Here is a 27,213-nt window from a genome sequence, read left to right as displayed (position 1 = left end):
ACCTGATATTTCAGGTAACTGCTGAAGACAATCAGGCAGTGATACGATGTGTAGTTGTATCACCTTTAGCGGAACAGGATATGTATATAGACTCAGAACAATTAGAAGTTAAATGTAAGTATGCGATGATATGTTTATGTAAATATCTACTTGGAATATATTACAAATCAAATAATCCACAGAACACGTGTGTCAAATCATCATTGTAATAAAAAATAACTACTGATGCAATGAATAAACATCTGTCTAAATCCTTTTAGAGAAAAGCGTAACATAAGAAGGAAGTTTTTTAAATTATGTTTAATTTTGTCATATCGGATTTCACTATCATCATAACTATTCCGTCAGTGAAAGTTCTTTCTGAACAAGGATTCTAATTACAAGTCATATATAAAGCAAACACTAACCTCTTTTAATGATTGTAGAAACCTCTGTAAACAAATTAATTTCTTTTATCTTTATACTATTTTAGTTTTTTTATAGAACGCAAGACTATTTTTTACAATGCCGATCATAAGTTTGTATAGAACAAGTCTTTAGAGTATTATCTGTCTGAATTCAACAATGCGATTTAATATTTTTCTTTTTTAACTTCCTTGTTCCAGATATGTTCGTTTAATATGCTTATGCAGTACATCCTGAACGTGCTAGAGCAAAATTACATATCAAATCCGACTGAAACCAACACTTTTATAGTATGCTCTAGGATGTTTGTGATACATGATTTGTAAACGTAGACGGATCGAAATGTATTATTATAGCACTCTGCATTGTATACACACGTATGCACTATGCATGTTTTTCAATGTGGAATGATTTCAGTGTACAGTTACAATTCACCTATATATATTTTCGGCATTATTTACAATTGACTGACGCTATCTTATTCTTGGTAATATAATCAAGGTTCAAACTGTTCTGAGGAGAATGAAAAATAGAAAAAAAAAATTTAAATACATGTTCTTTTAAAAGAAAAGAAACCAAGATAAATGGTGGCTTGAAAATGAACGATATGCGTCAAATATTGTCTTATTTCTTATTTACTTCGTGAAAGACTGTATAGGCAACACAACTTAAACCGCAATAGACTTTTTATAAGCAAACATAGGCGGATTGTCTAACTATGTCTGTTTTGAATACCACATGCATGCATTTGTTTGTAACTTGCTTCTTTCAGACAACGTGAGAATTCCAATTGTAACAAAATATCCTGATAAACAAGAATATATAGTAGGTGAAGATACTTCTATAACATTAACCTGCACAACTGACGGAAATCCTAAACCAATCTATCGTTGGTATAAAGATAACCACGATGATAATATGAGCACTGCTGAAAACTTTACTCTTAAGAACATAAATACAACAGACAGTGGGCTATATATTTGTAACGTCAGCAATACCATCAATGGCCTTACCTATACAGAAGCTGCGGAGATGGAAGTCCATATTATGAATAAAGGTACCTTTAATTCATAATGTATTTGCCAAGAATAAGTCTTTGCACACTTAGCAAACCAACATATACATATTCCAGAACTCCGTTATCCTAACCATTTGGAACACTGTTAGATAAATTCATAGTATCAAAACAAAGGGGACAATATAACTGTTTGTACTTTGAAGGAAAGTGAGTTTTGCGTTAAACGGAAACCATTGATTAAAAATACACAAGGCATCACAAAATTGAATATTTGTACTTGTATAATTAACAGTGCCAAAGTGTTTCTGGTTGAATAAGTATTTACATGTAAAAGGGTTCCATCATCTTACTCTGTTCGGTGATGCTTTTCTCCAATTCTGAATCATCTAAACTCTCTTATTGGTTATATTTTCAGTCAGTTTAGAACATTATATTATGTTTATAATATGATAATTTAATAGATCATACAACACACAGAACTTTAAAACATTGCAGTACTTTAGGTTATACGGAGTTATCTCTTACTTTCATGAACCTACTTTTTTGCACACTCGCTGTTCATTTCTGATATAATAATAACTTGACTTACAATTACATGATTATATTGATATTGATAGAGATTTCACATTATTGTTGTATTTTTATTTACAATCAATTTTTGGTATTGCTTGTCAAGTTGTTTTTCCTGTAATAGGGGGCTCATTATTATCTTTATACTAAACACACATTGTTGTCAATATAATGGAATTTAATGCGATTGTCATACAAGTGAGAGGTTTAGCTAGCTTTAAAACCAGGGTTTAATCCTACATGTTCTACATAAGTACATGCCTGTACCAAGTCAAGAATATAACAGTTGTTTTCCATTCGTTTGATGTGTTTGAGCTTTTGATTTTGCCAATTGTTAAGGAACTTTCCGTTTTAAATTTTCCTTGGAGTTTGGTATTTTTGTTGTTTTACTTTTTGCTAAAACATATACTATTGACCCGTTTGCATTTCATTGAAGTTCGTGTGTTCATGGGTAGCTAACACATCACTCAAGGCTATGCGATATTATGCCATCAATTGTCCATCATCAATTTTTTTCGTTCGTAGTCAACTTTTAAAAAAAATCTCCTCTGAAGTCAAATATTTATAAACTTGACATGTCATTTACAAACGATCCGCTATTTGATTCCATCAGATAAACTCATGGCCAAAAAGATAAAAGTACAACATACAACATGTAATCTGCAGAGAGGAAACCGCTCTAATTTACCCTCTATCCCAAAATTCTATGCGGTTAGAGCAAAACTGACAGCAAGTGTATGATCAGAAGGCCCTGAAATGTTCATGAAAAATCCATTGGACATACGTTTCTTAATTTCTCCGATGAAAACTTTAGATTCATTTAAGACACTTAAGGTTCCAACTCCCTCATAAAAACATGGCAAAGTGACCTTCAATGAGTTTTTTAAGTTTTGGTAAATATTTTTAAAAAGTTAACAGATGGAATAACTTTAATATTCAGTAATTTTTGTGTGTTTTTGGCAAAAATAACGACAAGAGGAAAGCAAATGAAAGCAGCGAAATGGTCAGGAAAACTGAAATTGTCATTATTATTACTTGGCGTTTAAGATTATTTTATCTTTTTTTCCTGTTAAAACATTGAATGACCAACATAAATAGAAATACATAATTTCGAAATGAATGACGATTACTGAGTCATAATCTAACTTAGAATGTGAAAGGTTGCTGCCACTTTTGCTAATGATTTTAAAGTTATATGGTTTAACCAGGTTAGCGAATCAGTTTTTGGATAGCCTCTTTTTCAATACTACACTTTCTATATCAAGGAACCTTTGAGGTGAAGAACAAATAAAATACATATTAAGGTCTTTTATGAATTCGTTTACAACTCATTGTTATATAATATTTGTCTTTTTTTCAAAATAAAGATTGAAGTTTTATAATTCAAAGTATGTAAATTAATGTGACAGTACCAGACACATCATTGCTGAAGTTGATATTGTACCTACAGATTATTATAGAATCTATTAAGAATAGTAAGAGAATAGTCGACTTAATTAAGTTTTGGTATATACAAATATACATATTTACCTTCAGATTGTTTTTCATATTTTTATTATTAAAGCTGATAAATTTACAACTCAATCCACTGCAACGAGCAGTTCATCTGGCGCTGGCGCTGACGATACAAACAAAAATTCAAGTGGTATGTATTCCTTTTTTCAATAGTGTTTTTATAAAAATAATTACCAAAAATAAATTAAAAGATTTAACACAGTTCCTTTCTTTACAAAACCACAATATTATTATAAAAATCCCTTTAAGTATATAAGATTGCATATGTGTATATTATATCAATTGAGAGTTAAATCAATAAAGGAGGTTATTGAGTTATGCATGTTATGATTACTGAAATCATATTTATTTTTTTCTGAATAATCAATTTTGAGAATCACCCTAGTGTGATCCTTTATCATTTATGTTTATTAGAATTCTGTCAATTCAGTTACGTCTTATGATACTGCTGATTTTACAGATAAAACGTATGGTATTAACATTTCTTTAAATATTGCCATTCTTTTGATCATAATATATACATTATTGTGACATTAACACAGCCTATAGACTTTACTTCCCTATTTCCTTGCAAATCTTTGCAAATTCATCTTTGACATAACCTTTCGCCGATTTCTTTTTACAACACAACATATTTCCATTTGAGGTATTGTAATGGGATCATTCATTTTTTTTTTGAACACGTACTACAAGTATATAAAAGATATCACTGAAATTTTTTTGAATTGTCACAAGTATCAACCCAATTTCAGTAAGCTTAAATGTATAATTTCATTCGTTCGTGTAATGCTACACCTAAATTTTTGTACTTGACCAATTCACTAATGAAAGGTTTCAACTTAAGAGCCTGTTAAATTATTTTTTTCTTTTGTAGGTCCAGTTATTGGTGGTGTTTTGGGGGCTGTAGTTTCCCTTATCGTTATAATAAGCATTATAACATACTATGTACATGAAAGGAGAAAGTAAGATTACAATTAATTTAGAAAACTAGTACGTCAGTGTAAATTAATTACGATTAACATAAGCTAGAATTTGAAACAAGAAAGGCATACGTCTTATAATTGAGTAATGAACTCATCATATATACCAGGATTGAAATTTTGTACGCCAGACGCGCGTTTCGTCAACAAAGGACTCATCACTTACGTTCGAATCAAAAATGTTAAAAGGCAAAATAAAGTACGAAGTTGAAGAGCAATGAGGACCAAAATTCAGAAAGTTTTTGCCAAATACAGGTAGCTTAATGGTAATCGATTCCTGTGGTAGAAAATCCTTAGTATTTTGAAAAATTCAAAGTTTTACAAACAGTTAATTTATAATTATGACCATATCATGTCATATAGAATTAGTTTTGTCTATATGACCCTGATTCCAAAAATGTATGGTTCTATATACTTTTATATTAAATAAGTACAAAAAATAGCTACTTCCGGTTTACACATGGTCACTTCCGGTTGGCTTTTTCAAGGTTATATGGCTTGAAACCTAATACACAAAGTCCAATGGCTTTATCATGTATACATATGAAGTTAAAACAAAGGTCAAAATCTAAAACGTCAAATTTACCTATGACCTTGACCTCAATATCAAGGTCATCAAGCAAGGACCTTATATCAAAAGACATTAGGTCTCTACTATGTATTGTTAATAAGTTATATAAGTTATATCTAAGCGACATCTTTTGAAATTACAAAACAGAGCATGAAAAAAATTAGGCGGAAGAAAAAAAAAATATTAATCAGAACAAATTCTAAAGGTCTTTCCACGGAAAAGTGGAAAGACCTAAAAATAATGATCAGAATAAATCCTAAAGGTCTTTCCATGGAAAAGTGGAAAGACCTTAATATAAATACATAAGTCAAAGAAAACACAGATAACATCATAGCAGGAAAAAAAAACAACGAAACAGCAGTCAACAAATCACGATATAAACAACGAAAGATTGTGCAACACAATCGCGAAAACGGCGCGCGTTTGAAATTAATTACATGGAGCTCATTGAAACGCAAAACATGTGAGTATCACAATGTACATGTTTGGATAAAAGAAGTTTAATGAATTTGTGTTGATTTACATCAATTTATTGTTTAATGATGGTATGCTTAATATCTTGATCTTTTCCTCGATATTGACACAGATTCTATGACAAACGTACTGATTTCAACTTTCCAATAGTTAACCTTTTATTTCTCACCAGTAACATATCCTCTGCTTCAACGTATGGAGAAAACATATTTCAGATAATACGTAACACTCGTGCATGTTTACCCTATACAGACAATATTTATAGTAGTCCTCCTTACACAGGAATATCCTCAACAGAGTTCCGAGGAATAAATACTGAAATCAAAACTACGTATGATTTACGGTCACAATCACAACGTGGAGGATCGATATTCCCGAATGTGACATTTTGACTGAGCGTGGATTCGCATGGCACATGATGCAAGCATAGCAGGAGACATTTACCCTGTTGGCGCACCTGGTCCTTTTGGAGTTCATGCGATTCCCTAAGAGTTTGTTTGGTTCCTTGATTTTTCTCTTTTTGATCGATTTACGAGATTTGAACATCAGTAAACAGATGTAACCTTAATTGACAAGGACATCACTGCTCAATATTTCAGTATTGCACATAGTTTACACATATTATTGTTCTTTTACAGAAAGTCGAGTGAAATTCCTTTATTAGAAAATGAGTCTCAAGGTGGCGATGGCTCTAAATTGAAACCGATCGCAGAATCTATGACTGGTAATTATGATGATATTGCTTTGGAAGAAGATGTCAATAAAACACAAACAGTTGATAATGGACACAAAGTTGAAGATATTAGTGAGCATAATAAGGAATACTTAAGGAAACAAGAGGAAGAGGAACACAAAAACAACGAATCGTACGTTTAGAATATTTGAAATACAGAAGAATGCAATTTTGGCGGATGTCATTGTTGCAGTGGAAACTGCTTTCTTTTCTTGAGCACCTTAGTTCACTCCGCAGTGGTTGTTGATTTAATGTTGTCTAATGTATAGTTGTATGTGTTCTGTTTTGTGGCATGTTGTTTGTTGTTTGGTTGCCTATGTGGTATCTTCTGTTTCTTTTTTTTTTTAGAACTCTTGCTCTTGCAAAAGAAACTTTGATATGGGTTGCTCACCAAATATATGTCAATACAACGGAACTAGAAACAACTGTCATACAAGTGGGAGGTTTAACTAGCTATAGAACAAGGTTTATTCATCATTTCTTCTGAAAATGCCTGTTCCAGGTCAGGAATATGACGTATGTTTTCGATTCGTTCAGTTGGTCGATAAAGTCTAACGTTTGGTTTTGTCGGTTTTTATGAACGTCCCCTTTTTAATTTACCTTGAAATTCGGTATTTGTGTTATACTTTTTTGATGAGAGGAATACTTGATAGTATAGATCCTTACAAACGGAAATGTAAGCAGCAATACCAAATCATTTTTAATCGAAACTCTGTGGAAAGATTTTCTGGAAACCGCAATAATGGAAAACAATACATATTTTTCGCCGCTTTTTACGCAACTTTTATACATTTTCAGACGTATTTCACAATTTGTAAATGAGTGTATGTCTGATATTCTTAAAGTATTTTTCGAAATTCAAATGCATTTCAACGAATTCAAAATGCACACAAAATTTCATCTAATATGAACTTCGCCCATAACGTATGATTTTCCTGAAATGAATTTTGTTTTGATACAGCTTAATTCATAATTACTTACAATTTCTTGCATTTGATATGTAAATGATTTTTTGCAACTGACATTAAAAGAGTTAATGTTGCTTTTAGTTTCTGTCTAAAAAGCCGCAATACGCTTTTTACGCAATTTGAGTTATAGGTAAAACCTAAAATACGTTATAGACCTCTCTATTATTCAATACGTTATAGACCTCTCTATTGTTCAACGCATTATATAACTCTCTATTGTTCAACACGTTATAGACCTCTCTATTGTTCAATACGTTATAGACCTCTCTATTGTTCAATACGTTATAGACCTCTCTATTGTTCAATACGTTATAGACCTCTCTATTGTTCAATACGTTATAGACCTCTCTATAATACATTATAGACCTCTCTATTGTTCAATACGCTATAGACCTCTCTATTGTTCAATACGTTAAAGACCTCTCTATTGTTCAATACGTTAAAGACCTCTCTATTGTTCAATACGTTATAGACCTCTCTATAATACGCTATATACCTCTCTATTGTTCAATACGTTATAGGCCTCTCTATTGTTCAATACGTTATAGACCTCTCTATAGCTATTGTTCAATACGTTATAGACCTCTCTATAAGACGTTATAGACCTCTCTATATTACGTTATAGACCTCTCTATTGTTCAATACGCTATAGACCTCTCTATTGTTCAATACGTTAAAGACCTCTCTATTGTTCAATATGTTATAGACCTCTCTATTGTTCAATACGTTATAGACCTCTCTATTGTTCAATACGTTATAGACTTCTCTATTGTTTAATACGTTATAGACCTCTCTATTGTTCAATACGTTATAGACCTCTCTATAATACGTTATAGACCTCTCTGTTGTTCAACACGTTATAGACCTCTCTATAAGACGCTATAGACCTCTCTATTGTTCAATACGTTATAGATCTCTCTATTGTTCAATACGTCATAGACCTCTCCATTGTTCAATACGTTATAGACCTCTCTATTGTTCAATATGTTATAGACCTCTATATTGTTCAATACGTTATAGACCTCTCTATTGTTCAATACGTTATAGACTTCTCTATTGTTTAATACTTTATAGACCTCTCTATAATACGTTATAGACCTCTCTATTGTTCAATACGCTATAGACCTCTATATTGTTCAATACGTTAAAGACCTCTCTATTGTTCAATATGTTGTAGACCTCTCGATTGTTTAATACGTTATAGACCTCTCTGTTGTTCAATATGTTATGGACCTCTCTATTGTTCAATACGTTATACACCTCTCTATTGTTCAATACGTTATAGACCTTTCTATTGTTCAATACGTTATAGACCTCTCTATTGTTCAATACGTTATAGACCTCTCTATTGTTCAATACTTTACAGACCTCTCTATAATACGTTATAGACCTCTCTATTGTTTCTATTGTTCAATACGTTACAGACCTCTCTATTGTTCAATATGTTATAGACCCCTCTATTGTTCAATACGTTATAGACCTTTCTATTGTTCAATACGTTATAGACCTCTCTATTGTTCAATACGTTGTAGACCTCTCTATTGTTCAATACGTTATAGACCTCTCTATTGGTCAATACGCTATAGACCTCTCTATTGTTCAATACGTTATAGACCTCTCTATTGTTCAATACGTTATAGACCTCTCTATTGTTTAATACGTTATAGACCTCTCTATTGATCAACACGTTATAGACCTCTCTATAATACATTATAGACCTCTCTATTGTTCAATACGCTATAGACCTCTCTATTGTTCAATACGTTAAAGACCTCTCTATTGTTCAATACGTTATAGACCTCTCTATTGTTCAATACGTTATAGACTTCTCTATTGTTTAATACGTTATAGACCTCTCTATTGTTCAATACGTTATAGACCTCTCTATAATACGTTATAGACCTCTCTATTGTTCAACACGTTATAGACCTCTCTATAAGACGTTATAGACTTCTCCATTGTTCAATACGTTATAGACCTCTCTATTGTTCAATATGTTATAGACCTCTATATTGTTCAATACGTTATAGACCTCTCTATTGTTCAATACGTTATAGACTTCTCTATTGTTTAATACGTTATAGACCTCTCTATAATACGTTATAGACCTCTCTATTGTTCAATACGCTATAGACCTCTCTATTGTTCAATACGTTAAAGACCTCTCTATTGTTCAATATGTTGTAGACCTCTTTATTGTTCAATACGTTATAGACCTCTCCATTGTTCAATATGTTGTAGACCTCTCTATTGTTTAATACGTTATAGACCTCTCTATTGTTCAATATGTTATAGACCTCTCTATTGTTCAATACGTTATAGAACTCTCTATTGTTCAATACGTTATAGACCTTTCTATTGTTCAATACGTTATAGACCTCTCTATTGTTCAATACGTTATAGACCTCTCTATTGTTCAATACGTTATAGACCTCTCTATTCTTCAATACTTTACAGACCTCTCTATAATACGTTATAGGCATCTCTATTGTTTCTATTGTTCAAAACGTTACAGACCTCTCTATTGTTCAATATGTTATAGACCCCTCTATTGTTCAATACGTTATAGACCTCTCTTTTGTTCAATACGTTATAGACCTTTCTATTGTTCAATACGTTATAGACCTCTCTATTGTTCAGTACGCTGTAGACCTCTCTATTGTTCAATACGTTATAGACCTCTCTATTCTTCAATACGCTATAGACCTCTCTATTGTTCAATACGTTATAGACTTCTCTATTGTTCAATACGTTATAGACCTCTCTATTGTTTAATACGTTATAGACCTCTCTATTGATGAACACGTTATAGACCTCTCTATAATACGTTATAGACCTCTCTATTGTTTAATACGTTATAGACCTCTCTATTGTGTAATACGTTATAGACCTCTATATTGTTCAATACGTGATAGACCTCTCTATAATACGTTATAGACCTCTCTATTGTTCAATACGTTAAAGACCTCTCTATTGTTCAATACGTTATAGACCTCTCTATTGTTCAATACGTTATAGACCTCTCTATTGTTCAATACGTTCAATATTCTGATCTATTTGTCTTCTAGTTTTCTTCCTGGTTATATAAAAAAATGTGGCGTATTACCAATGTCATAATTTGCAACATCCAATTAATATTCAATTTAAATATTGACAACTTGTCAAGGGAAACATACTTATCCCTAAAGTATTGTATGTCGAGAAAAAGTTTTTGGTAACATTTTGTTTTCTCCTTTTTTCCAGTGACACAAGTGTTACAAATACTAGTAATATGTACTTTGTAAAAAATAACTCATTTACTAGATGGCTAATCTATTTTCTAATATATATATTTAGCAATTCATCACCTCAACCTGCTGTATATGCTCAAGTGAACGAAGCAACAAAGTCGAAAAGCAAGCAAAGTACAGAAATCCCAGAGTTTGCTGATAAACAGGAAGAAGGCACGTATGCGGAAACACAGGAAGGGGTTTACGATAAAGCTGGAGATAGGCGTCACAAAGAAAACAAAAACGATGAGCATTTTGATACATCGAATATTTCAAGGTAAGTGATTCAAAAAAATTATACAAAAAAAAAAAGAAAAAAAGATATGGTTCAATTTGCCAACCTGTCAAGCAAGAAAATGACACGGATGTAAAAAGGCTTGTTAAAAAAGTTTGTTTTAGTATTATTTGTTGATTTCAAAGCCACTATGATCTCCAATGCAATCTTCAAAATGTTGATGCATTACCGTATAAAAAAAAGAAGAGAAAAAACCTTGCATGAAGTTTAAAAAAAGTATGACATTTCTAAAAACCTTTGTAACTATAACAATAGCAAAACGTGATAGTTGGATGTTTTTTTAGGTAATACAAGAAAGATTGTGGAAAAAAAGAATCTCTTCGACTATTTTTACGTTTTTCAATAAGATGCACTATTTGACTCTCTTTTATCCCGCCGTGTAACAAAAAGCAATCATTCTGTTTGCTTTCTTCAATCATGACAATACTTCATTATTCAAGTAATCGATACAGATATTTGAATTCGACTATGTATTGAATCAGATCAGATATGGAGTAAGGACTATACCTGCTGTCAATATGCATGGGTTCAAATAGATTTCCTTCTGCATTTATATGATATGTTTTAAATGGGTTTTCATGAAATTGATTTTCTCTTTTACAGTCAACAAAACAGCAATAGCAAGATAGGATCTTACAACAACCAAACATTTGAAAAGGATGAAAATCGAAAAGTAGCCACCGTGTCTCCGACAATTCGTTCGTCAGGTAACTCTCAAGACGATGAACAGGCAAATCGTCATAGCCAATCTAAAGAAGGGTACGAAAATGTCAAAGCTAATGATCAAACCGATATATCGAAAGAAGAAATATCTCATCGAACTGCATTATAAAATTAATTATGATTCCTTTAAAGTTGACCATTACAAAAACAAGTTAAAGTTTTAGTGTATATAATTTGTGAATTATAGAAAGTTTGAAATTCAAGTTGAATAACTTCATCTAAGATCTCTGTCGTTTGATTTCTTTCTCATTGGTTTATACCCTTTTTTAAAATTTTTATTTCAATGACATTGCAACTAAACAACAACATTTAACAAAGGCAATCTTAAACTCATATTACTTAATCAAAGAAAGATAACTGGCTATGTATTAGCAAAATATGAATTGTCTCGATTCGAGGCACTTTTTTTCTTTATAAAACGTCTTTCCGAGCAAATTGTTGAATGCAATGTATGCAATGTGTGCACTTGCATTCTGTCTTGTAACTTTGATGAATTTGTAAATACAAAAATGATCTGACGTTTTAAACTATTTTTTATATATATTTTATGATTTGATTTCTCCTATGATATGTCGAATAAGCAATTATTAAAAGTATATAAGCTGTTTTAATTCATAACACGAAATCACTACACGAACTAGAAAAAAAAGCCAAACGACTCTTATTCAAAGTCACACCAATATTTTTAACATTGAGCAAACGCTCACCGTCTACTATGATAGATAGCCATTATTTTTTCAAGCCCGTGCTTCTGTCTGTTCGTCTTGTTTCATGTTAATTTTTGGTTGAAGGTATGTTTATAAACATTAACGGTGCCAATGTTTCTGCATGTGTTGGTTAGAGGTATAGTTTGTGGTCGAAAAAAATTTAAATTTAGCATAGACATGATAGATGTCCATTATAAAGTAAACTGTTTTATAAATATACCATACTAGGGTTTTGACAAAGATTTCATGGCTTTCTGAATGCATCTATAAATGCGATAGTGCGACTGGGGTAGTCTCAAAGTAACTTATTCCTCAGTGAAAGGTGTGTAATTCAATACACCGCTAGACAAAGCGAAGGACTATAAATATTAATGCATACAAACATACTTTACTTAAAATAATCAAGTACAAATTGCTTGAAATCTAATTCGACTTTGTCTCTTTGTCTCTTTATATATAATAAAAAGATTATACGCCAATCAGACAATAAACAGAAGACTGTTTGACATTTAAAAGTCATCAGACAGTCTTGAACTATTTTAATTAAAACATGTAAGAATATATTCAAGGTCATCGACTTTCTAAAAATCAGTTTTAACAAAAGACTCTATGACCAGTTGATACAAAAATGGTTTTATGATATCGATAACTCATCACGAGGGAAATTTCATTCAAAATTAAAGACAGACTTCTGTATTTAACCCTATCTACTTAGACTTAAGCAAATTTAATAGTTATATATGTAACTTCTCTTTTGCAACATAAAGTTTCCAATGGAGACGGTGAGATGAAATCAAATACCAAAAAATAAAATGAATATGTAAGCCACTCTGTAAGAATGAACTTGGGGATGAGTATCATTACATAGTGCTTTGTGACAATGCTGGTGTTCGTTGAGACATGTATATATTCCTTATTACTATAGTATCAAACCTTAAAATTAACAAACTTTATGAAATGTTGAAATATTGTGACTTAAATTAATGACTAATCTTTCTATTTTCATCCAAAAATAAGAAAACTGTTTCTTTCTCTTTGAATCATCACGTGTATACACTTTCTGTTTGTAACACATTAAAATACAGATACATGTATAATCATTTATGTGTGTTCATTTACAATATCACGTGGTTATCTTACTGGGCCTTTTACGAATATATTTGAGTATACATTTAGCTTTGTTAAAATGATAATTTTGTTAGATATTTAGTAATCTACTCATTTCGCTTCTATGTTATGTGTAAACATGAGTATTTGTTGCTTTTGTTGCACAGGAAATATGCGTCTGAGTGTATTCTGAATTAACAGTTAAAATGTTCTATTTTTTATATCTAGCCATATATAATACATTAAAAATACTAACATATTTTCTTTGTCGTTCTGTTATAATTTATTTTTGCATGCGACAGGGTGTATTAGTATCATAATGAAACTTGCATTTAAAATCTCAAAATCTGCGACACGAAACTTTTATTAGGGGTGTTTGAAAAACATAGAACATAGGGCGTCTGCATCTGCTTGCTGAACATAGATTTGAGGTCGGCACCTTCCGTGCCATACATTATTTGGTGCTTATAATTCTCAAAATGTAGATTTGAAACGTGGACTTACTTTGATCTTTATTTCTTCACTTCGAAGCCACCAACCCGTGTCAAACATAACCATCATTGGCATCTGACGTTATTCTCGGTGATAGTTTACATATGAAAATAAGAAGATGAATAAGACAACTATCCACCAAATGACGTAGACGTAAGGAATATAAGTCATCGTCGGCTTTCAACCAGGAGCAAAAACCATTCCGTATAGTAAGCTATAAAGGTCCCCGAAATAAGATAATGTTGTATAATTTAAACAAGAAAAAAACGGCCTAAGAAATGAAAACAACAGTAAACGAGAAAAAAATATGACGGGTAGTAACCAACGACGATCGCAAGCTTGGGATAGGCCTTTATATAATGTTGCGAAGTAAAAGATGTTCACCAAAAAAAAAAAGAACAAACTGTCATGCAAAAAAGACTTGAAAAACAAATTACTTTAACTAATGATTCAACTTGCTTAAAATAAGGGTCACATTTTGATTTTGTAATATAGTGCACGACATGATAAATCTCCCTGAAGTCGAACTTTCAACTTTCAAAATTAATATCAAATCTGCCAATGATTACATAATGTCAAATGTAATATATAGGTCTGATGAGTTCCTAAAGATGAAGTCTAAAACCATTGATACATTGCCAAGTAACAATTATTGTGAAGTTACATTGTAGTTTTCTGCATACAGAAACCAACACAGCTGTATTTTCTTATGTGTAACTCCAATAAATGGGTTGAATGCTTGTGTTTGAGTGTAACACTAAAGATCAAACTACTGATAAACAATGGCGGAAAAATATAAATGATAAACATGTAGCTAACATTTATTTCAACCTTTAAAAAATGTACAGTAATTTTTGTATTGACTAATACTCCTATCATGCCTATGGTGACTTCTGAATATTTGTCAAATCCACCTTGACATCAAAACTTTACATGAAATTTCCAAAAACCCTTTCCGATGGAAAATACATGGTACAAGCTTACACCACTGAATGATAATTGCAAGATTTCAACCAGATGAAAATTTGAAAATGGCGACGCCAGCCTCGGGATCCAGAATATTTGAATTTAATTCATCATTGTAAGAGAAAACATACACTTCACTGAACGGGGTTGTTTTGAAAGTTCTTCGCCGTATAAGTAACATTGGGGACACATAAAATTGAGAATGGAAATGGGGAATGTGTCAAAGAGACAACAACCCGACCATAGATCAGACAACAGCCGAAGGCCACCAATGGGTCTTCAATGCAGCGAGAAACTCCCGCACCCGGAGGCGTCCTTCAGCTGGCCCCTACACAAATATGTATACTAGTTCAGTGATAATGGACGTCATACTAAACTCCAAATTATACACAAGAAACTAAAATTAAAAATGATACAAGACTAACAAAGGCCAGAGGCTCCTGACTTGGGACAGACGCAAAAATGCGGCGGGGTTAAACATGTTTTTTGAGATCTAAACCCTCCCCCTATACCTCTAGCCAATGTAGAAAAAACAAACGTACAACAGTACGCACAGTAAAACTCAGTTCAAGAGAAGTCCGAGTCCGATGTCAGAATAGGAAACAAAAGAAAATAAACAAAATGACAATAATACATAAATAACAACAGACTAATAGCAGTTACTGACATGCCAGCTCCAGACTTCAATTAAACTGATTGAAAGATTATGTCTTCATCATATGAATATCAGGCACAATCCCTCCTGTTAGGGGTTTAGTATTATACCATCATAAAATATATGAGAAAAAAATAACCCGTGTCATGCCAACAACTGGTTTTAGAATAAATATGTTTAATTCCGATGCAAAGATCCTATAACTGAATCAATATTAAAGCCAAAATGTGCAATCTTTAATGACCTGACAACAGTATCGTAACTATATCCCTTCTTAATAAGTCTGTTTAAAGGTTTTGTTAGCTTTTGAGGTGAATACTGACATTTTTGTGCTTTGTAAAGAATATTACCATAAAAGATTGGATGTGAAATACCCGAACGTATAAGATGTCTGCATGTTGAGTTATATTTACAAATGATGTCCTTATACCGATGATAAAATTTAGTAAATGTTTTGACTAGTTTATGATATCGAAAACCCTGGTGTAATAATTTTTCAGTAATACATAAATTTCTTTCGCTAAAATCTAATACGTTATTACATACACGAGCGAATCGTACAAGTTGAGATATATAAACACCATAAGATGGTGACAAGGGAACGTCACCATCTAAAAATGGATTGTTAACGATAGGAAATGAAAAATCATCTCTTTTATCATATTTTTTTTTGTATTAAGCTTCCCGTTAATGATATAGATATCAAGATCGAGGAAAGGACAGTGGTCATTGTTAGTATTAGCTTTATTTAAAGTAAGTTCAACAGGATAAATTCCTTTAGTATACATACTGAAGTCGTCATTATTGAGAGCCAATATATCATCCAAATATCTAAAAGTATTGTTAAATTTTTGTATCAGATGTTGTTTCGATGAGTCTTTGCTGATTTTAGTCATAAATTGTAACTCATAACAATACAAAAACAGGTCCGCAATAAGTGGTGCACAGTTAGTCCCCATTGGAATTCCGACAACTTGACGATATACGGAATCTCCAAAGCGAACAAAAATGTTATCAAGTAAAAATTCAACGGCAGATATAGTATCAAAGCATGTCCAATTGACATAGCTCTTTTGTTTGTTGCTACTGAAAATGACCTAAAAGAGTTTGAGCATATGTATTCGCATTCCGACATTTTAAATGCCCATTTAATTAGGTGTGTGAATTTTTTCTTAATAAGAATATGAGGCAAAGTGGTATATAGGGTAGAAAAATAAAAACTTTGAACAGATGCCTTCCGATGTCGCCAAAGTTATATTCGCTTGAGAGCAACAAAAACATATCTACTGAAATAGCACGTTTATTCAGAGACAGATTACGTCACATAACAAATTGAATCGACTTTGCACATACAGCCTAGAGCCAATCATGTATATAATAGTGGATAATTATTATCGTTGTTTAGAAAAAGCTTTACTGACAGTTGTACAAGAGCTTTCCAGTACAAACATTTTACAACAAAATCATTATTTCTTGTTTATTGATAATTATTTGACCAGGTATAGATTGCCTTAGCGGTATTTGACACAATTTTTTAGACTTTTCGATTGTTAATGGTCATCACATACGTATTTGATGTTGCCTTCAAAATGTTTTGATGGCGTTCCAAATCATAAGCCTGATATCTTAGATGAGTTTTGAGGTAACTGTTTCGCCAGAATAACCCAGTGTTGTCTGTAAGAATGAGCACTATATTTATTGTACATCAGTGCACAAATATGTAGAACACATAACATTGTTTCGGATGCATTGAGATTGTTAAAAAGATGTAAAAGATAACAATTGGGGAAATCAGAAACCGGAAGTCGAAGAATAACAGACAACAGCTTGCTAAATAGATAATTGATTAAGGGAAAATCACAAAAAAACTGAATATTTGGTGATAGGAGCCCACTCAATAGTATGGGATGACCGTATCTAACGGCTTTCAAATTATGTTTTCCATATAATATTTGAAGTATAAACATACAATTAACGAAATGTGTAATGAACAATATGAAACATAGTTGTTAACACATTAGAAAATTTCTTTAAAAAAACTGAAATTAAATTTTCTTTTTCTTTCAAAGTTAAAGAAGGTAAGAATGCATGATTCCGCTATCATGTATTGCATAACAATAAGAATGTTTCATTCCGCTATCCTTTTTTTGCACAACAGTTACAGTGATAGTTAAAATAAGAAGATGTGAAATGGCAAATGAGACAACTTTCCACCAGCGACTCAAATGACGTAGAATTTAGCAATTATATATCACGGTACGGTCTTCAACAATGAGAATATTAAATTTTATACCACATAACAAGCTATAAAAAGCCCTGACATGAAAATTGTTAAACAATTCAAACACGAAAACTTACAAACTGATTTTTGTACAAAACCATCAAAAACAAATATGATATGCAGGAACAAACGACAAGCATGGAATAACAGGCACATGACTTGGTCACATGCACCTATACAATGTGGTGGGGTTAAACATGTTTGCAGACGCCGAACCCTTCCTTTACTTGTTGTGTAATAGCACAACATAAGTGCTAAAAAGGGATTAACTCATCATATCGATTCAAAGCACAGAAGAAACTACGACTAACAAAGTACGTAAGACATACAACACAGATCTGAGAGTACCTGCAGTAACTGGAAGCTAGTTCATAGCCTATAGCAACCAATTAAAAAAATCCTGTAGCTAAGACTAAATTTACAATTAGTCTCCATCCAACGGATTTAGTGTACAGACGTCATAATCAGTCAAAAAGATATCGTGCAATGCCAAAATATAGGTATAAACATAATGTAGGACTGTAAGAATGTATACCAGCCTTGCAATCATATTATTTTTTTTTTTATTTATTGATAACAACATTAATGTTTGTACCGATAAAATGATATTCAAAGAACTAATTTCAGTGTTAAATTTGTAACCTTCAAGAACAAGTTTCTTTAAAAGGTCGATAAGTTTACACGGATCGTATCTAATATACGGGCTATTTATCCAATATTACCTTAAAAATTAGGATGTGTTATCCCAGCTGTAAGTTTTCTTCAGATACAGCCTAACGTCTAAACCAAATTTTTGTATCCATAAAATTTAGTAAAAGTTTTCAGTAATTTGTGGTCACGAAATCCTTGACTCAATAAATTGTCAGAGATATCTAAATGACATTCAGTGAAATATATAAACTACAGTCAAGGGTATAGCAAATGATGTTGCACCGTAAAATGGGGTTAAAGGAACACCAGTGTCCATAAATGAACAATTGACAATAGGGAATGAAATATCGTAATACCTTATTGATATTTTTGTTTACTTCATGGTATGCTATGGCACATATCAGCCAAATGTTTTTCCGTTTTCTTTCTTTAATTCTTTATATTCACAAATTAGGGTTTATTTTGATTTTGAATATGCATGGTAAAGCTTTAAAACCTTCTGGTACTTCATGGCCATCATATTGTAATTTTTCAAACCATTCTGACTATTCCAATCATCTGTTTGCTTCTTATTAATAGTGTTAGTGATTTCAATTGCCTTTCTCTGTTTCGTGCTTTTTAAAAATCACGATTTTTTTGTACATTTTCAACAATCAAATTACGTGTGTATAAGATGATTATTGTGGAATTGTTAAAGTTTATAACTTTTCAAGTCCTGCAAACAGTTTTCCGTATTTTGTTGTATCTTTCTTTTAAATCGTTCTGTTATTTTACAAGTTATATTTCTAAGTTACATGTATCAAACAAAATATAAGTTAACACTTTTCTTCTGCACCATCTCATAATCGTTTAGCTCAAAATATAAATATCATATTGTTAAGCTCTGAAGTAAGAGTTCTTAAGATTTTGTCCACTTCGATGTCTTTAAATCTTTCCATTTTTTTTACTATAAAGGTCATTTGTTTAAATGTAAAGTTTACTGCATTCATACATGAATTGACAAGTACATGTACATAAAATTATCACTTTTGAAATGCGTAACTAGGACAAGAGACTTTCGCCAAATACTGCACAACTCTGATACTCTTCAACATTTTGTGAACCGTAATTAACCCCCCCCCCCCCTTCCTCATTACCCCCTCAACTCTCAGAACTGTATCCATTTATTGACAAGAAATATAGTAACCATTGATGTCACTACAAATCTGCCATGTAATATGCGTTGCATTGAGGCAATACACAACTCCAATAGAGATTTACCATTTATACTTGCAACAAAGTCTTGATAAAGTCCAGTAATTACAGAGCTCACTTCATAATATTCTGGTATAAAATTTTCAGCATCAACATTATTTATTTGTTCTAAATCACTTTTTGTCAAATCAGGACATTGACCAGTCACTGCATTCATGTCTCACACAAGATGTGTTTTTCCTTGTATTACAAAGGAGTTTTTATCATTTCTAATCGTGTTTGAAGTAGTTTTAATTTGAAAAGGGAACATACGTTGCACACAAATACAAATCGGTCTTGCAACCTAACAATTATTGTCTAAATTTTAACTACACACTGTTTTGTGATTGTGTACTATATATATTGGTTATTCCTTTTGCTATATCTTTTTTATTGCAGCATATAATAATTCCTTCGCCATTTGCCCCTCATGTGCATCTTTTTCTTTCTATTTATTTTTCAAATAGAGTTATAACCTTATATTTTATAATGTGTACATTTTTCTTTCGGGTTTTCAGCAAGAAATGTATGTCACTTTGAATTTTATCAAAAAATAATTGTTCTTACATTTCCTCCTAATAATTTTCATTTTTATTGTTTCCATGTTTGAACAAATAGTTTGTCTGAAAATATAAATTTTAATGATAATATCTCAGTCAGGATTCTACTTTGTCATAATTATTTTCCCGTTACGCCACCTAATTACGCCTTGTATAGGTGACGCGCTGTCAATTTAATTCGCTCTTGAAAACAAATACATTTATCTGCATAACACTATTACTATTCTTACATGACAGTTGTTTTTTAAACGATAAATGTATCTCCTAACTATTAAGCATCATTTAATGTACTCCTATGTCTTTTGCCAACTTAACATTTAGACAGTATGTCTTTTATCAACTTAACATTTATATAGTATGCTGGAGTTTCTCATTGACAACATACATGTTGAATTTGGAGGTAGAGTTTTTCAGCAAGTTGTCGACATTCCTATGGAAACGAACTGTGCGCCTCTCCTTGCCAACCTCTTCTTATTTTCATATGAGTTGGAGTTCCTTCAGACACTTGTCAAAAACAAGAAAAATCAAAGACGCCTGATCATTTAATTTCATATTCAGATATATTGATGGTGATCTTTCCATTAACAATCCACATTATTCTGATTGGGTTCCATTAATATATCCCCCAGAACTAGAAATTAATGAAACAACAGACACGGCTTCCTCCGCCTCATTTTAAGACTTATGCCTCGTATTTGACATAAGCGGTCATCTCAATACCTGAATCTATGACAAGCGAGACGATTTTAATTTTGAAATTATAAATTTTCCCCACCTTACCAGCAATATACCAACTTCACCTACATATGGGATATACATTTCCCAACTCATTCGGTATTCAAGAGCTTGCAGCTGCTACTAAGACTTTATAAAACGGGCGAGACGTTTTTTGACATAACCTTGGCTCATCAGTGTCTGAGCAGAAATTTGATGAGCCAAGGTTATGTCAAAGAACGTCTCGTCCTTTTTCTAAAATTGTTCATTTGTAGATACCAAGACTTTGTTGATAAATATTCCGTATCAACTTCACGAAATATAAATGATGGTCTTGAAGTATAGATTCTAGGTACTGACATTGTTTATCATCTGAATTGCATTTTAAAGTTTCCCTTTTGTGTCCTGGTATATTTTTACCTTTACTGTTTAGTCCATTTGTAATATTCTTATGACGTGGCTTAGTACTTATACATCCTGGCATTGTGTTATTGTGCTATGGTCAATTATGAATTCTTGTCTTTCATTTTTGCTTATGTACTTTGTTTATATGCCATTTTGTGTTTCTTTGTTGAAACAGTTATTGGTTTTTATAGTGATTAAGATTATATTACAATGTTGACTGCTGTACCCCAGTTTTTGACGTTTTTACCTATTATGTCTGTTTGTTTTGCTTACAAATTGTTGTCAATATAATGGAATTCAATGCGACTGTCATACAAGTGAGAGGTTTAGTTAGCTATAAAACCAGGCTTAATCCACCATTTTCAACATAAGGAAATGCCTGTATCAAGTCAGAAATATGACAGTTGTTTTCCGTTCGTTAGATGTGTTTCAGCTTTTGATTTTGCCTTTTTATAAAAGACTTTCCGTTTTGAATTTCCCTTGGAGTTCGGTATTTTTGTTATTTTACTTTTTAAAACTATTGTCTGATCGGTTGACAGAGGGAATGTTCGAAAGTTAAAAGAAAATACTAAAAAAAATTTAATTCAATATTTCGCGGAAGAGCAGACTAAAAATAAATGACTTAAAAAGATCAATCTTTTATCTTTCTGTTGATTTTTTTTTCGGCGGAATTTATGCTTATGTACAACAAAGATCCACATGTATTTACACCTACCATAATCGAGTGTTTTGTGAAAATAGTTTTTAATATAAAAGTTTACAAATATCTTGAAGCTCTATATTATAATTTAAGTACAAAAACATAGTGGAATTAACCATTTGGAGTGTAAAAAATTCTTTGGATGTGTTAGATAAATTACCTACTTTTGATGGTCCTTTTGATTCGGTTGACAGTCTTTTTCTCAAACGAGAAAGGTAAATATGTTAGATATACTTACAGGAGGTGTGATGAGATGATTACAGCCATAAATTTTCTCCTTGACAACATTTATGTACGTTTCGGCAATAAAGTTTATCGACAGATTTTAGGTATTTCTATGGGCACCAATTGTGCCCCTTTAATAGCAGACTTGTTCCTGTACTGTTATGAATCAGAGTTAATGGCCAAACTCAGTAAAGACCCGTCTAAATTCCATTTAATTGATAAATTCAACAATACTTACCGTTAGCTTGATGAAATGTTTTCGTTAAATAATCAAAAATTCTCTAAATATACTCCGAAATTTATCTACAGCAACTAACTTTGAATAAATCAAATATAAACAACAATAAGTGTCCTTTCCTAGATTTAGATATTTTAGTTTTACACCAGACACTCTGCACAAAAATTTACGACAAAAGGGATAATTTTTCTTTCCCTATTGTTAATTTTCCTTTTTTGGACTGTGATGTTCCTCTGGCACCATCTTACGGTGTTTATATATCTCAACTCGTTTGTTATGCCCGTGTGTGTAGTGACGTTTTGAATTTTAATGAGCGTAATCTATGTTTTACTGGTAAGTTATTAAGTCAGGGATTTCGTTACCATAAATTACTTAAAACCTTTACTAAATTCTTCTATAGATACAAATATTTAGTTTGCAAGATTGGCTGTACCTGTAAAAAACTTATTTCAGACGGAATAGCACATCCTAAATTTTACGGTGATGTTGTTTACCGAGCCCGAAAAATTATATACGATCCGGGTAAACTTAAATCCTTTAAATATACTTATTCTAAATGGTTACCAATTCAACACTGTAATTAGATCTTTAAATATTGTTTTTATAGGTATAAATATTGATTTTGTTATTAGTAGATTAAAATCATACTAAATAGTTTTGTTATACACATATGCACTTTAAAGGTACTACAGTCTGTCGATACCTTTATTTTGGCATTGCACTAGGTCATGTTTTTCTCTGACTGTTAATGACGTCTTTACACTAGATCCATTGGATGTTGGATGTGTACTGATTGATATTTCAGTCTTAGATACATGATTTTGTATTAGTTGTTATTGGCTATGAACTAGCTGCCAGTAACTGCGAGTACTCTCAGATCTGTACTTAGTGTCCTTTTTGTTATTAGGGATGAGGAATGGATAAATATCCTGCCACGTCTGGTCTGTGTTTATGTTTGATGTTTTTCTTCTTTGTATCGATCTGATGAGTTAAGCTTTTCTCAACCGATTTTTATAGTTTGTTCTTATATTTTGCTGTTACACCTCTGTCCCAGGTTAGGGGAGGGTTGAGCGCTCACAAACATGTTTAACCCCGCCACATTCTTTATGTGCCTGTCCCAAGTCAGGAGCCTGTAGTACAGTGGTTGTTGTTGGTTCATGTCTGTCATATTTGTTTTTCGTTAATTGTTTTGTTATAGATTAGGCCGTTATTTTTCTCTATTGAATTGTTTCATAATTTTCATGTCGGGGTCTTTTATAGCAGACTATACGGTATGGGTTTTTTTCATTGTTGAAGGCCGTACGGTTGCCTATGATTGCTTACATCCACCTTATTTTAACTTTGGTGGATAGTTGTCTCATTGGCAAGCATACCTCATCTCCTTATTTTTAAACGTATATTAGATACAAAAAATCCTAAATTATGCGCCTTCATTAAACTTGCAAAGTCCATAGAAACATATGTTAAAAATGTAAATATACCAGCTTGGGCATTTTCACCTTCTCTAATGAAGAGTTCCATTTCTTTTGTTTAATTTCAACTAAGTATCTGCCTGATTAAGGTTCATGTTCATATAAACAACATTTGCACATTTTTTGAAAAAAAATCAGAGTCATTACATAAATAAAAAAAGAAAGAAAGATAACTCTGATTTAACGATAAAATACAAGACTCATTTATCTCGTTCATATGTATCAATTTATATTTGCAAAGATCATAATATAAGGTTTACACAAATAAACAATATCAATTTTAGAATAATATTAGTGTAATTACATCAGTTAGCATTTGAATAAACGGAGTTAACTGCGATTTAACACGAAAATGCAATACCGATATTCTTTAAATTAAGTTAAACTTAACATAATGATCTAATTTATTTTAGTCAATGAACCTTTCAAATTAAAGTAATGTTCTTCCCTATTCTGTATCACGTCATACTTAGTTTCATGTTTTAGCTGGAATACCAAGATATTTCTAATTTTCATTGTTAGTTATGTACATATAACCTTAGGCTTTAAATTTATCTATTTTGACAAATATGTTTATTCTTTCAATTTCACAAATTAATTGCAAAGTACCCTTTCCGCTGAAATGTCATTTTTTTCGTGATATAAGATTGATGATCAAAAGCTTTAAGACAAAACAATTGTAATAGGCTTTCTTTTTGACTAGTTTGATCAAAATCAGAATTTATTCTAGCCAACCAACTAACTTTATATTTTGTATCAATACCTATCATGTCTGTCCATCATTTCATTTAACTGGAAGTTAAATCTTTTGTAAATTTTACCATGTTATTATTCATGTGGTTGTGACTATTTGAATTATATATATTATTGGAATTATAATTGTAATGTATATATTTATACGAACCCCTTTTACTGTACCCACTTTTACTACTACTTAAGTGGAATTAAGTTTCTTTAACACATTGTTCAAAAAGTTTTACCCCTTTGAATCTGACATGTATTCCACCACAAACACCTGACCACCTCGGTGGTCTCATAGAAGCGTGATCGCAGCAAGTTCCGGAAGTTGTCGGTTCAACATGTTCAATCCCCGATCAGTTCAAACCAAATACCTTCCTTTTGGTATTTGCTGCTTCTGGTCTGCTCGGAGTCGGAATAATGTGCGTGGGTAAGATGGCATGTTCTCCTATTGAAATAAAAAGTTACAATTTGACTTAATGTGTCGGTATTGTAAAAGCAGTGTTCATTTTTATATTGCTTAATATGTTATCGTCCTGAATATGCATATAAGTTGCCAATTGACGTACGAAAGACATACATCATAGAAATCTGGAGAATTCATATAACTTAACTGTACAAATAGTATAAACGATCACCACGGAGAGAACCACCAACCTTCTGCAGGGAAACTGACTATCCTCGTCAATTAAGATTAAAGTCGAACTAACCGGCCACATGCGGGGTTCGAACGCAACATCGCAGTGTTGCATGCTTATGATACATTTGATGAACTACTTAAGACACGCGGCCACCGAAGCCCCTTAGAATGACAAGATACATATGATTCATATAAAAGTAAGGAGATATGATATGATTACCAATGATACAACTGTCCCCTGATATCAAATAAAATTGAAGTAAGACACTATAATTGACTTTTGGACACCGTACGGCGTTCAACAATTAGCAAAACCAATACCGTATAGTATGCTATCAATGTGATAAAAATTAAAAAAAAAACATAAACACAAAAAAATAAAAACAAATGAGCGGCCTGATTTATGAATAAACGATCAACGAAAAAAACAAATATTAATAACAGCAACCTACGACCACCACTGAATTGTAGACTCGTTACATCGATCAGACACATATACAATACGCTGAGGTCAAACATGTTTGCAAGCACCCCTTAACTTTTTACACCGTTGTAACAGGGAAACATAAGAACAATTTAACACATTGAAGTAATGATTTTAATAATAATAAATCAGAATGGCATATCCATCCTCTTCCTGCTGATAAACAACAAAACTGGTTTATTGTGCGGAAATTGAATCTAATTTAAAATTCAATTCAAATTGAACGACATGATCTCACATGGGAATTCCCGAATTATCACAATGCAATTAAGAAACAAGGAAGTACATGTATATAGGATAGCAATTATCAGTTTTGAGTTCAGCATCTAATCTGAGCACATTTATTTTATGTTTTTATACAGAATTGGAAAAAAGATAATTGATTTATAAATACTAAAACATACCCGCGAAATCGCGGGCATTAAGAGCTTGGTTGAAAGTATGTAAACTGTTGTAGGATGAATTTTTGTAAAAGATTTTATGCAGAGGCGGATTAAGGGGTTTTTTCAGGGTGCTAGAACCCCACCCCCACTTTTGTGGGAACAAATTGGTTGATTATATAGGGAATCAATGATGCATGATGCATGACTTGAGGCAGTCAGTGCCCCCCCCTCCCCCTTTTATGAAAATTTCTGGATCTGCCATTGTTATGTCTGGAGAATTTCAGAAAAGGTATCAAAAGTCATAGGTACTTGGAGACAGACCAATATTTTTAAATCCTCTCTCTTTTTCCAAAGTCCGTAATTTTTTTTTTTTTTTCTGTTTAATTCCATTATTTTCGTGTTTCTGTATACTATTAACATACGTATATTATAAATAAAGTGTATTTGCTATTAACTATCAACTCCAAGTTACTTCTCCACGGCGATCACTGCTATTATATATAGAGAGTCTCTATATATTATAGTAGTATAATCATAGTATACATGCAGATAAACGCGAAAATGATTGTCCTGTCCCCGAGAAAATTATTTGTAAGTTTAAAACCGGAAGTCTTGTCTATGACTTAAAAGTCGGTCTGATGACGGAAACAATATCCGGACGTCTTTATTTTCGTTTTTCTCCCAAAATAACCCAAACTGAATAATCATAAGAATAGATGACAAATGCGACTATGCAAGGTACCTATAAGACACAGAGGCATGATGATTAATTTATTGTGGAAGGAAGAGAAGCGGCACACAAAATGAGGTCTTCTCGTTTAATAGTATAGATATTTATATATTCTCTAGCAGAAAGGAGATTCAGGAGATTTAACAAATACAGTCTAAGCTTATCACAATGGAAAGTAGCTAAAATCGTTCAAACCTACTTTTTTCTTTCTGAATCATTCTACCCTGGTGATTATCTTTATTGTTATGGAAGAAGGAACATACATTGGAGAAAATACATTAATAGTATTAAATAAATCCCTAAGGTCTTGT

At 32.0% G+C, this 27,213-nt stretch overlaps 1 protein-coding gene across 1 annotated transcript in view; it reads left to right on the top strand.

The window, feature by feature from the left end:
• The window catches only part of LOC127710401 (uncharacterized), a 175,577-nt gene extending 161,983 nt beyond the window's left edge, over positions 1 to 13,594 (top strand). Inside the window, exons 7-8 of the mRNA XM_052216229.1 lie at positions 10,571 to 10,780; positions 11,402 to 13,594. Of these exons, the coding sequence (XP_052072189.1) occupies positions 10,571 to 10,780; positions 11,402 to 11,630 (439 nt within the window). The 3' untranslated portion in view covers positions 11,631 to 13,594. The remainder of the gene's footprint in view (positions 1 to 10,570; positions 10,781 to 11,401) is intronic.
• The last annotated feature ends 13,619 nt before the right edge of the window (positions 13,595 to 27,213 follow it).

Source organism: Mytilus californianus, unplaced genomic scaffold, assembly GCF_021869535.1.
Source record: "Mytilus californianus isolate M0D057914Y unplaced genomic scaffold, xbMytCali1.0.p SCAF_76, whole genome shotgun sequence".
In the NCBI taxonomy this organism is placed as follows: Eukaryota; Metazoa; Mollusca; class Bivalvia; order Mytilida; family Mytilidae; genus Mytilus; species Mytilus californianus.
Note: the sequence above shows the minus strand (reverse complement) of the source record. Positions and strands in the feature narration are given on the sequence as shown.